At 37.9% G+C, this 14,340-nt stretch overlaps 1 protein-coding gene across 3 annotated transcripts in view; it reads right to left on the reverse strand.

The window, feature by feature from the left end:
- RNGTT (RNA guanylyltransferase and 5'-phosphatase) overlaps nt 1–14,340 on the reverse strand; it is a 203,302-nt gene that overhangs the window by 186,424 nt on the left and 2,538 nt on the right. For all 3 annotated transcript variants that reach the window (XM_081094417.1, XM_081094416.1, XM_081094418.1), the window contains exons 2-4: nt 9,064–9,173; nt 912–1,015; nt 734–822 (exon numbers count right to left, since the gene is read on the reverse strand). In XM_081094417.1, the coding sequence (XP_080950543.1) occupies nt 734–822; nt 912–1,015; nt 9,064–9,173 (303 nt within the window). The remainder of the gene's footprint in view (nt 1–733; nt 823–911; nt 1,016–9,063; nt 9,174–14,340) is intronic.

A 14,340-nucleotide genomic window follows, 5' to 3' on the forward strand; every position in this document is an offset into this window, starting at 1 on the left:
AATCATGTTTTCATTGTTTCCTATATTTTTTTATTGAGGAATACCTCTCTTGCCTATTGGATTATAAAATTTCTTTATATGTAAAAATACTAATTTTTTTATCTATCATATATATGTTGGATCTGAGCCCCTCTGCCAGAGACTGGACCTTCTTGGACGCTGGGTATTCGACAGAGAAGCCATAAGAAGTTGTGGGTATATGAGGGAGTCTTTATTGTAGAAGCTAGTGGCCATGTAGCCATTGCTAGCAAGGAGCCACTAGACAAAACAGTTCTTCAAAGCAAAGCCCCATACAGTAGCCACATACCGGCTGGCTGTCAATACCAACAGGAGAATGAACATGCTGTAGTATATCCAGATGATGGAATACTACACAACGGCAAAAACGAACAGTTACATACATATATCAGCATGGTTCACTCTCAAATACTGAATGGAAAAAAATTCAGTATAATACATATGGTATGAAATGCACAATTATCAAAAATAAATATGTAGTGTTTAGAGTTTCCCAACAGTACATGCAAAGAGGGGTAATTAGGGCTTTATCTTGAAAAATATTAAAACTACAAAAATTCAATTATTTTATAGCCTGCAAAATTTAGTCTTTTACTTAACTGGCGATTACTTTAAAAGGAAAGCATACCTTCACATCAACTCACTTGCAAAACAGAGAATGAAAACCCAATTACAAATAAACTATTCAACAGTGGTAAAGTCAAGTCAAACATACCTATAAGTTCAGGTGGGCTTCTTTCATTAAACCGCTCACACAGACGAATGAATGTCTCGGTATTCTCAGTTGTAGGGCACTCACCATGTCTAGCAATATGAAAACACTTTTTTTAAAAAAGAAATTACACATTTCAGCAAAAGGTTTCAATATTAAAGAAACCTAATATATGACTTACCCTTTACACTGAAGTTTTATATATTTGATTCCTTCTTTTTCTATGTCGTTTCTGTCATAGAACCTCGAAGTATTTGTCAAATCCACCAGCAAGCCCATTTTAACCTTATTAAGGGGGGGAAAAAGGGACAGATTTACTAGTAACTGAATTTGTTCCAAAACAAGTTGACTAAATGGCAATAAGCCAGTTTGTCCATCCACACTGGGAGGTTTTATGCTCACTCTGCCAATGAACTATTAACAACATACGTATCACTTATCCAAGTCTTATTCAGGGCACTAGAACTTAGCAGGCAATACATGAAATAAATTAAACCCCAAACTAATGATAGAACATAAACATAAGCAAAACAGACTCCAATATCACAAAAGCCTACCTGCATCTGCTGCTCCACCTATGATTTACTAGACAAGAGGCTAGTGCAAGGGATAGCATCTATCTGAAATACACCCCAACCCAAACCCCAGGCACACATCAGCCCAGCATTCCAAGCAACCATCACAGGAAGCAGCTAAATTCTAAAGTGAGTATATAAGGTAAAAACTGTGTATGGCTGTAAGTCCCTTATAAATCTTTTAAATAATCAGGAAAAAAAAAAAAAAAAAAAACAGAACACATGGCCGTATTTGTGAATCTCTTGGACAACTTAATCTCTCAGGCAGTTTTTCTTTCTGCATTAAAACAAAAATCATTATTTCCTCTGTTGAGCACTAACTGGTGTAGTTGCACTCAGCCTGGCAAGATAGTCCCACTAAGAAATGCACACCTGAACTGAAACAAGAAAAAAAGTTAATCATACATCTTCTAACTCATTCTGAAGCCTACATTCTCCAGAGAAAAATAACCTGTATTTGCTAAATTGTTATTTTCCTCTCTTTTATTATTTCACCTATTCAGTACCTATTGTTGGATTTGCCTTAAGGAAACTGGGCTACATGATTCCAATTCCATTGTTACAGGGGGGAAATAACAAAAAGATTTCAATTTCACACATGACAAAATAGATAAAATTGTGTGCTTCTAAAATATGACTAGCTGCCATAATGTGCTCTACTGATTTTTCCACATTCCTTAGCTTATGTGTAGACAGGGCTATCAATCAGGTGAGTTCTTCCTTAAATGAAATGTACTGTTTATGGTATTTTCTGCAATCTGCCACCACTAGGCCTGCTTCTCTTTTCTTCCCACATAGTTTCTGCAGTGATCTTACTTCCTTCAGAGGATATATACTGCCAAATACAAAGATTTAGACACCATATTACAGCTTCTCAGTGAGTTAGAATTAAAATCCATGATGTCTGTCTCCAGGTTCAAAATCAGAAGTGAATGTAAAGTGGGCTGAGCAAAAAATAATAAATTATCTAAATATATAGGAATACTTTAGCCAAGAAAATTGAGAAAGTGTACTGTGTGACTTAATTGCCAAGCCACATATATATGTAGAAATGTGTGTTAATATATCTGTGTGGATAATGTGTCTGTGTGTGAATGTATCTGAGTACATAACATATACACATACATATATTACATAGGCATACGTATTTTTCATAATAAATAATCCCAATCTATGAGCAAAGCTAATAGTATTATCTCATAGAATTATAAGGTTTAAATAAAGTCCTTACTTTGTGCCAAGCATTAGTCTACATGCCTTATTTTATTTACTAATTTCATTTACAAATGAGGAAACTAAAACATGAATATGTTATGTAACTTGCCCACAAAGCAGTAATTGGTAAACCAGAATTCAAACCCAAGCTGGCTTCTAAACCCAAGCTCTTAGCTCACTGTCTAGGAAATAGTTAATGCTTTATAAATGTTAACTATGACTTTCAGTACAATTATTGATAATGAAAATAAAAATTAAAAGTTTATAAGCTAAAATAAAACATATAAACAAATATTCAAAACTACACCAAGAAAATTATGAGTAAAAAGTTTTCAAAATCTAAATAATGACTCTTGCCCTGGCCAGTATGGCTCAGTGGTAGAGTGTCAGCGCTAACAACAAAGGGTCACAAGTTCGATTCCCAGTCCAGGATGGGTCCCTGGGTTGCAGATTCCTTCCCAGCCCTTGTCAGGGTGCATTTTGAAAATCAATGGAAAAAATATCCTTGGGTGAGGATTAACCAAATAAATAAGTTAAAAAATAGATAAGCGGAGAAACCAAGATGGCGGCATAGGTAAACACCAGAGACTGCTGCCTCACACAACCACTTTAAAAATACAACTAAAAGACGGAACAGACATCATCCAGAACCACAGGAAGGCTGGCTGAGTGGAAATTCTACAACTGGAAGGAAAGAGAAAAGCATACCGAGACTCAGAGGAGGTGTTGTGTGGAAGTAAAATACAGAGGTACAGAGGCGCATGCGGAGAGGGTTGGCGGCTGAAGACACGGTTGTCTTTTTCAATCGGGAGTCTCAAGCTCTGAGCTCCATTTCCGGGCGAGTCTCTGGGGACCCAGACTCATACGAGAGAAACTGGACTGTCTGGCATAGGTCAGAACTTGAGGGCAGCATTCTCTCGGGGGTGCTTGCAGCGATTGCTGGGACACTGAGAAGCAGGGCCTCTGAGGGCAGGACTGAGAGCAGCCATAACTGCTAGCCCTGCCCTGTTGATCCCCTGGGACACCGCCCTGCCCAACCCAGGGAGGCTTTTGCATATGAAAGGCCTGGCTCTTTGCAATCTGATAATTACCTAACAAACTGCAGCTGGCCCAAGACCCCAGGGCAACTTGCATTGCTTCACAGCTGGCTCCTGCTGGATAGCCTCAGGCAGAGGCTAGATTAGCACCTCCTGAGAGATCCAGGAGCCACTGTGCCCAGAGGTCAGAGTGGGACCATCCAGATTGCAGCTCCTCGGATTCATAAAGGACACACTCAGGGGGCAGACTCAGTGAGCACCAAAGCCCCATTGAAGCAAGTCTTGCCCCGGAGGGGTGTCTCCAGCACAGAAGTTCTCCCACTGCAGACACAGCTGATTCTCACAGCCAACTGGCCTGCAGGTCAATCCCTCCCAGCATTACCTTCAACAATCAAGGCTTAACTACAACAAGACTGTGCACAAAGACCACAAGGGGGTGCACCAAGAGTGTCTACCTCAGGTAATTGGGGAGGCTGAGCCACCGGGCCCTATAGAACACCTAGTACAGAAAGCCACTCTATTGACACAGCGAAGCATAAAAAAATGCAGAGAAAAAGAAAAAGGACACAAATGACAGAAATGGAGGAAAGCAAACTACTGAACATAGAGTTCGAAACCACACTTTTAAGGTTTTTCAAGAATTTTATAGAAACTGCCGATAAACTTAATGAGACCCTCAAGAAATCTAATGAGACCCTCGAGGTTGTAATAAACGACCAACTAGAAATTAAGCATACACTGACTGAAATAAAGAATATTATACAGACTCCCAACAGCAGACCAGAGGGGCGCAAGAATCAAGTCAAAGATTTGAAATACGAAGAAGCAAAAAACACCCAACCGGAAAAGCAAAATGAAAAAAGAATCCGAAAATACGAAGATAGTGTAAGGAGCCTCTGGGACAGCTTCAAGCGTACCAACATCAGAATTATAGGGGTGCCAGAAGATGAGAGAGAGCAAGACATTGAAAACCTATTTGAAGAAATAATGACAGAAAACTTCCCCCACCTGGTGAAAGAAATAGACTTACAGGTCCAAGAAGCTCAGAGAACCCCAAACAAAAGGAACCCAAAGAGGACCACACCAAGACACATCATAATTAAAATGCCAAGAGCAAAAGACAGAGAGAATCTTAAAAGCAGCAAGAGAAAGAAAGTCAGTTACCTACAAGGGAGTACCCATATGACTGTCAGCTGATTTCTCAACAGAAACTTTGCAGGCCAGAAGGGAGTGGCAAGAAATATTCAAAGTGATGAATACCAAGAACGTACAACCAAGATTACTTTATCCAGCAAAGCTATCATTCAGAATTGAAGGTCAGATAAAGAGCTTCACAGATAAGAAAAAGCTAAAGGAGTTCATCACCACTAAACCATATGAAATGCTGAAAGGTATCCTTAAGAAGAGGAAGAAGAAGAAAATGGTAAAGATACAAACTATGAACAACAAATACACATCTATCAACAAGTAAATCTAAAAATCAAGTGAATAAATAATCTGATGAACAAATAAACTGGTGATTATAATAGAATCAGGGGCATAGAAAGGGAGTGGACTGATTATTCTTGGGGGAGAAAGGGGTGTGGGGGATGCAGGAAGAGACTGAACAAAAATCATGCACCTATGGATGAGGACAGTGAGGGGGGGGGGGGTGAGGGCGGAGGGGGGGGTGGGAAACGGGTAGAGGGGAGATATGGGGGGGAAAAGAGGAACAACTGTAATAATCTGAACAATAAAGATTTAAAAAAAATAGATAAGTACCTAGATAAATAGATACAGATAGATAGATGATAAAAATAAATAAATCGTGACTCTTCTATCCCATGATAAGAGCCTTGCATACAATGGGCACTAATATTTACTCAATGTACTAATATACAGCATACAATAATAGACTATCAAGAGTATAAAGTAGGAGAGTTATAAAGATTAATGTTATGAGTTGTATTATGTCCTCTCAAAAGATACATTCAAATCTTAACTCCCTATGAATATGACTTTATTTGAAAAGTAGAGGCCCGGTGCACAAAAATTCGTGTAGTCAGGGGGTCTCTCAGCCCGGCCTGTGCCCTCTCGCAGTCCAGGACCCATCAGGGGATGTCCACCTGCCAGCTTAGGCCCATTCCCCGGGGAACTGGGCCTAAGCTGGCAGTCAGACATCCCTCTGGTAGCCCAGGAGTCCTCAGGGGATGTCTGACTGAGGCTTAGGCCCACTCCCTACAGGGAGCAGACTTAAGTTGTCAGTGGACATCCTTAGTGCTGCAGAGGAGGAGGGAGAGGCTCCCGCCACCACCGCTGCGCTTGCAGCCATCAGCCCGGCTTGTGGCTAAGCGGAGGTCCCCCTGCATTGAGCATCTGCCCCCTGGTGCAGTGCACGTCATAGCGACCCGTTGTTCCCAGTCATTCCAACGTTAGGGTCAATTTGCATATTACCCTTTTATTATATAGAATAGGGTCTTTGCAAATATAATCAAGAAAAGATGAAGTCATACTGAATCAGGGTGTCCCTGTAAGAGAAAAATGTGGACATAGATACATACAGGAAGAATGTCAACAATGAAGCAAAGACAACTGAAGGAGCTGCAAGCCAAGAAATGCCAACAATTGCTGGCAATCACTAGAAGCTAGGAGAAAAGCACGGAAAAGAATCTCCCTCCAAGCCTCCACAAAGAATCAAACCTGCCAAGACTTAAATTTGGAAGTTTTAGCATCCAAAACTGTGAGAGAATAAAGGTCTGTTTTTTTAAAGTAATTTTTTATTTTTCAATTGCAGTTGACATACAATATTAGTTTAAGGTGTACAACCCAGTGATTAGACATTTACATAACTTACGAAGTCATTGCCCCAATAAATCTACTACCCATTCTGACACCACAGTTATATTATCATTGATTATATTCCTTACACTTACTTTATATCCCCATGGCTAATCTGTATCTACCAATTTATACTTCTTAATCCCTTTACCTTTTCACTGATCCCAACCCCCAAAATGTTCTCCGTTATCTATGAGACTTTCTGTTCTGCTTGTTTTTCAGATTCCACATATAAGTAAAATCATCTGACATTTGTCTTTCTCTAACTTATTTCACTTAGCATAATACCCTCTAGGCCAAGAGTGGGTACACTTTTTGACTCGAGGGCCACAATGGGTTCTTAAACTGGACCAGAGGGCCAGAACAAAAGCATGGATGGAGTGTTTGTGTGAACTAATATAAATTCAAAGTAAACATCATTACATAAAAGGGTACGGTCTTTTTTTCAATAGTTTTATTCATTTCAAACAGCTGGATCCAGCCCGCGGGCCATAGTTTGCCCACGGCTGCTCTAGGCCCATCCATGTTGCAGATGGCAAAATTTCACTTTTTTATGGCTGAATCATATTCCATTGTATACATGCACCATTTCTTCTTTATCCATTCATTTATTGTTGGACACTTACGTTGCTTCCATATCTTGGTTATAGTTAATACTGCAATAAACATATTGATGCATATTTCTTTTCAATTTAGCATTTTTAGTTTCTTTGGGTAACCCAGAATTGAAGTTGCTGGGTCCTTCTTTGTCTCTTGTTATAGCCTTTGTTTCAAAGTCTATTTTGTCAGGTATAAGTATTACTACCCCATCTTTTTATTTTGTTTCCATTTTCATAAAATACCTTTTTTCATCCCTTTACTTTCAATTTGTGTGTCTTTTGATCTGAATTGAGTCTCTAGTAGACATATGTAAGGGTGTTGTTTTTTTATCCATTCAGTCACCATATGTCTTTTGATTGGAGCATTTAACTCATTTCAGTTAAAGTAATTGTTGATAAATATGTATTTATTGCCATTTTATTATTCATATTTTTTCTTCTTCCTCTTAAAGAAAACCCTTTTAGCATTTCTTATAATACTAGATTGCTGGTAATAAACTCCTTTAGCTTTTTCTTGTCTGGGAAGTTCTTTATCTGTTCTTCTATAGCTTTGCTGAGTAATCTTGATTGTAGATTCTTCATTTTCATCACTTTGAATATTTCATGCCACTCCCTTCTGGTCTGCAAAGTTTCTGCTGAGAAATCAGCTGACAGTCTTATGGGAGCTCTCTGGTAGGTAACTAACTGCTTTTCTCTTGCTGCTTTTACGATTTTCTGTTTGTCTTTAATCTAAAGTTCTGTTGTTTTAAGCCACCCAGTTTGTGATAACTTGTTACAGCAGTCCTAGGAAACTAATACAATCAGCATTGTGTCAGAACATAGAAAACTGCAATTTCATTTAGGAAAATAGTTTGGCACATTCTTGTAAAATCAACCATCCACTCAGCAATCATATTCTTGGGTATTTGTCCCAGAAAAATGAAAACCATATTCACACAAACACCTGTACATTAATGTTCATGGCAGCTTTATTCACAATACCCCACAACTGGAGACAACTCAAATTGGTTAAAAGATTATTTAACTATTCAACAGGAGAATGGTTTAATAAATTCTGATACATCCATACAACTGAATAGTATTCAGCAATAAAAAGGAATAAACTTTATTAATACATGCAACAACTTGGATGGAACACAAGGGAATTATGTTTAGTGAAAAAAGTCAATCCCAAAAGATCACATACTGTTTTATCCCATTTATATAAAATTCTCAAAATAGGGAAAACAATATGTGACTTTTGGGGATTGACATCTTATATACAGTGGGGCCTTGACTTATGAGTTTAATTCATTCCGAGACCGAGCTCGTTAAGGAGCTCGTTAACTCAAATTACTCTATCAACTCAATGCAAAAAAATCGGCCGAGAGACGGTTGGTATCTCAAAAAACTTGTTAGTGGGGACATTCGTAAGTCAAGGCCCCACTGTAATTGTAGTATAATATCAAAAGCAGGAAACTGACATTGGTACAGAACCATTGAGTAGGTTGCAGATCTTATTTAGTTTTTACCAGTTTTTATATGCATTCATTTGTGAATATGTGTGTATTGTTCTTTGCAGTTTGATCCAACGTATAGATTCATTGTGGTGGTTGCAGAACTGTAGCAGACCCCCTTCCCACTCCCAACCTTGTATAGATAATAATTCTGTACCAATGTTGATTTCCTGCTTTTTTTTATTTTTTTTAAATATATATATATTTTATTGATTTTTTACAGAGAGGAAGGGAGAGGGATAGAGAGTTAGGAACATCAATGAGAGAGAAACATCGATCAGCTGCCTCCTGCACACTCCCCACTGGGGATGTGCCCGCAACCAAGGTACATGCCCTTGACTGGAATCGAACCTGGGACTCTTGAGTCTGCAGGCCAAGGCTCTATCCATTGAGCCAAACCGGTCAGGGCAATTTCCTGCTTTTGATATTGTACAATTACATAGGATGTCACCAATGGGAATAAATGGGAGAAAGGTTCATAGATCTCTGTACAATTTTTGCAATTTCAAATAAAAAGTTTTTTTAAAAGCCACTTGAAGAACAAGAGGAAGATAAAGTATATTAAATCAGTATAAAAAATGTTTTGTTTCTTACCTTCAAACTCTTTAGATAATTTGAGAGCATACTGGGATAGAACCGATTTTCTTCAGCAACTTGACTATCATATCTTGGTCCTAACATTGTCTTCAGAGGTAAGAATCTTCCTAAACAACATGAAGATGAGTAACAATTTTCATTTAAAAAAAAAAAAAAAAAAAAAAAAAGGTCCAGGTTAAAACGCTCTACTTAGCAATTCTCAAAGTCACTTTCTTAAAATGTTTTAAATGAACTATTAATGAAGCATTCTCAATGTAAACTATACTTTTAAAAGATACTGCCTTGGAACTTTTAAGGACAACATAAACTCTAGAAACTGACAAAGAAATGTAATAGAAAAAGAGAAATTACCAGGTTATAGAACTTCTATGAAGACTCTTAAGTTCTAAACCACTACATTAAAAAATTATTGCCTTAAAACCTTTAAAGATATGGTACTAGAAAATTGATAAAGGAGCAAATTAAATCAGTTCTTTAAAATTCCTAATTATACCTTCTTTTTTTGTTTAAATATATTTTATTGATTTTTTTACAGAGGGGAAGGGAGAGGGATAGAGAGGTAGAAACATCGATGAGAGAGAAACATTGATCAGCTGCCTCCTGCACACCCCTTACTGGGGATGTGCCGGCAACCAAGGTACATGCCCTTGACCGGAATCAAACCTGGGACCCTTTAGTCCGCAGGCCGACGCTCTATCCACTGAGCCAAACCGGTTAGAGCTATACCTTCTTAATATAAACTTGAAACTCTATCTTATGAACCTTATCCTACATCTAAGGATAAGGATCATCCTGAGAAGCATGCCAACCAAAATCATTCTCCAAACTATCAGTGATTATAATTCAGCAAGACTGACTGACCTTTTTGGCCTTTATTTCTGAATCACAATATAAGCATAGGAGAAGTCACCTTATATAAGCAATTTTTAAATCACCCATTTTAAAATTTTTATATGTTAAAACACAATAAAACAATAAGAATAAATATCTACCTAAAACAACATCTGAGTAAAATCTTAACATCTGCCCAGAGGCTTTAACCTAAATTTCATAAAAGGTAACTTTAAAAAAATTTTATTTTCTATAAAACTTCTCAACAATAGAAGCTTTGGCCAGGTGGCTCAGTTGGTTGGAGTGTCATCCCATACCCCAAAAGGTTGTGGGTTTGATTCCGGGTCAGGGCACATACCTAGGTTGCGGGTTCAATCCCAGGCGCATGTACAGGAGGCAACCGATCGATATTTCTCTCTCACATCAACATTTCTCTTTCTCTCTCTCTCAAAAAAAAAAAAAAAATCAATAAAAACATATCCTCAGGGGAGGATTTAAAAAATCACCAATAATCTCCACATTGCTAAATCCAATGGTCAATTATCAGTTCTCAAATAAGCCCGCTGGTGTGGCACAGTGGTTGAGCTTGGACCCATGAATCAGGAGACCACAGTTTGATTTCCGGTCAGGGCACATGCCCAGGTTGTGGGCTCAATCCCCATTAGGGGGTATGCAGGAGGCAGCCGATTGATGATTCTCTCTCATCATTGATGTTTCTATCTCTCTCTCCCTCTCCCTTCCTTCTCTCTGAAATCAATTCTTTAAAAAACATTTTTTTAAAAAGACAACGTAAATGACTGGTCATTTTTTAATTTAAGAGGGAGCTCATGAATCACTTTTTCATTGGCTTCCAGGACACTACATCCTCCTGGTTTTCCTAACTCTCTGGCCTTTCCTTCTCAGTCTCTTTTACTGGCTCCTCCTCATCTCCCTGGCCCCTCTATGTTTTGTCCAGGGCTCTGTTCTTGGACTTCTTTCTATCTACACTCACTCCCCTGACATCTTATCTAGTCTCATAGCTTTTAAAGCCACCAATGTGTTAATGTCTCACAAATGTGTATCTCCAGCCCAAACATCTCCCTTAACTCTAGTGATTATCAAACTCCCTACTTGATTTAGTCTCTACTTGAGGTCTTACAGACATCTCAGTCTTTTATTTTATTTTATTTTATTTTTTTCAGAGAGAGTGGAAGGGAGGAGCGGGGAGAGGGAAAGAGAAACATGGATGTAAGAGAGACACATTGATTGGCTGCCTCCCAAATGCACCCCAACCAGGCCAGGGATTGAGCCTGCAACCCAGGCACGTGCCCTCGACTGGAATCAAACCGAAGACCCTTCAGACCACAGGTCGACTCTAATCACTGAGCAAAACCAGCAGGGCCAGACATCTCAGTCTTGATATCCAAATGATATCTCAATATTCAAACACCAAAACCTGGTCCTCTCATGGTCTTCCCTGTCACAGCAAATGGTAACACATTTTTTAGTAGCTCAGGCCAAAACCTTTGGAGCTATCCCTGACCTTGACTCATCTCTTTCTAGCACATCCCATATCTAATCTTAGCAATTCCTATCAAATCTTCAAAATACATCCAGAATCTGACCAACTTCTCACCACCTCTACCATTATTTCACCTAGATTATTATACTTCACTGAGCTTATTTAACAATGCCTATTAAGTACCAGGCATTGTTCTAGGTGCATGGAATATATTGGGGGGGGGGGGGGGGGGCGGGAATAGACAAAAGTCCCTGATAGAGCTTACATTCTACTGGGAAATATAAACATAGTAAGTTAATAATATGGTATGTTAGAAGATTCATGCCATTAGACCCTCTCCTCTCCTCCAACCATCTATCTAGCAAACTTCCATTTTTTCAACATAATTCATGTATCAGCTCCTCTGGGAAGCCTTCCCTGATCCCTTTTTTCCTCCCCATCTCCTCTTACCCAACCTCAAACAAAGAAGCAGGTTCATTACCTCTGATATTCCATAATATTCTATAATAGTCATTACTGCATTTATTACAAAAGAAAGGTATTTTAAAATAATGGTTTGCCACTCCCATGAGACTATGAGCTCTTTAAGGTGAAGAACTATATCATAATCATCTCCCTAACCCCAAGGAGTAGCACAAAGTAGGCACTCAAATATTTGCTATGTAAAATAACTTCAAAGTTACCATCACTATCACAAGACTGTCTCATATTTATATTCCCAGTTAGTGCCTAATAAGTTCTTAACAAAATAATTTTATGTTCAAAGACCTTTAAGAAATAAGAAGCTTGTTTTCTTTAAAGTGTTCAAATGAAACCTATCATTCAGAAGGAGAAAAGAGAATTCTTCAGACATAAAGTTTGGCCCTATATACAGGAGCTCTCTCACTAGTCTGGTTTAATTAGAGAAGGAGACTTCATAGTGGAACCGATTATATATAATTAGCACCATCTTCTTTCTGATCCAGGAAAATTACGAACTTCTGGTCCTAATAAAATGCATCCTAATGTCTACAATGAGAAAATTTAAGCAAGCACAACACATTTTCCTACATATGTAAAATACCAAAGAAATTATACAGTAAGCATAGAACTTTTATAGTTAGAAAACTTAAGAAAAAAGGAAGTAGAAAATGGGAATGATTCCTTCTTTTTCACTAAATCTTGCAAGAATATAGCTAGTATTTTTTGCTCTGCTACTATAAAACACTGCTAACCCTTTACTTCCAAAATACACTATGCAACATGAACACTTCTAGAACACAGACATAACTTTAAGAGAACTTCAGAGAAACATCAAGAATCCTACGCTGCATTCACTTTACTTTCTAAGAAGCATTACAAGCTGAAGCACTATTTATTAGTAAGTAAAGATCTAGTTTGGTTGTCAGGACGCCTGGGGGTTCCGTCCAGGGACTACGTACAATCTATCAGATAGGTGAGTTTAGAGACTCGCTAAACCACAATAATTAAGAATCTAGCCAAAATATTCCAATGCTGTAAAGGAAAAACATTTTATTCTTGACCCTTCATTTCCAACAGAAGGATTTTTTAAAAAGCACACAATTCTGTTTCTCGGAGAGGTATAAAGCTGCCTGGAGCTCAGCACCTCACCTGCTGCTATCAACCCCCAGTCAGTGCTACATTTGTCCCATTTTTAATCTAATAGTAAGTCAGTGTTCTGATATTTGTCACTGCCATCCTGCAGACTATTTAAAATTCTGATTTTAAGCTATTTTTTTAATTCAAAACATTCACTTTGACAAGAACGTCTTTATGATTTTGCTTTTCTTGAAGTGTAGCAGATAACTCTAATGAAAGGATCCAGGAAATAATCTCCAGGCTAGAAAAGACACCAAACATACAAGTTCAGAAGTTTCTCCATAACTTTATAGAGAAAACCAATATAAAAAGAAAAAAAAAAAAAGAAAAAAAAAGAAAAGATTCACCAGGCCAGTGTAGCTCAGTGGTTGAGCATCGACCCATGAATCAAGAGGTCACCTGTTTGATTCCAGGTCAGGGCACATGCCTGCAGTAGGGGTCGTGTGAGAAACACCCCAATAAATATTGATGTTTCTCATCGATGTTTCTATTTCTCTCTCCCTCTCCCTTCCTCTTTCTAAAAAAGGATTCAATGTTAAGTTAGAAATGATAAAGGAAAAAGTCACAATGGCTAGAGAGCAAGACCTATAAAGAAAACGTAAAGAGTTCTGATCAATTCATTTGAATAAAGTATAGTGATTATCAAGTACAATTGTTTCCATTACAACCGAAAATGTATATAAAAGTGATTAGAACATAAACAAAATTATTTCATTTTTGTTGAAGAAAAACATTTCCTTACCCTAAGACTTGGTTAAAGTATCTTTCAGTAACACTTGTATACATAGTTTATATGGCTTTATTGACTAAAGATTTTATATGGAATGTGAAAAAAGCTGACAAACTAGAAGAATCAGAAAATTAAGTTAGCCCAGCCAGCATGGCTCAGTGGTTAAGAGCATCGAACTATGAACCAGGAGGTTACAGTTCGATTCCCCAGCAGGACACATACCCAGGTTTCGGGCTCAAACCTCAGTGTGGGGAGTGCAGGAGGCAGACAATCAATGATTCTCTCTCACCATTGATGTTTCTATCTCTCTCTCTCCCTCGCCCTTCTTCTCTGAAATCAATAAAAATATTAAAAAAGAAAATCTAAATTAAAAATAACTTACAGAATCTCCTCTTCCAATAATTTTATATAACTAAACATAGTATAAATATGTACTCATAGGCCACTACAAAATCCTTTATGTTTTGTTTCAAAACACACTTCTAGAAAAAACACACATCCAATGAAAGACTTGTATTTACAATAGTCAAAGAACTCTAACAATTTTAACACAATTTTAAAATCAGCAAAAGATCTGGACACTTCACAAGATACATGAACTGCCAAACAGCAC

The sequence above is a fragment of the Myotis nattereri genome (genome assembly GCF_964212035.1).
Source record: "Myotis nattereri genome assembly, chromosome: 6".
NCBI classification, from domain to species: domain Eukaryota; kingdom Metazoa; phylum Chordata; class Mammalia; order Chiroptera; family Vespertilionidae; genus Myotis; species Myotis nattereri.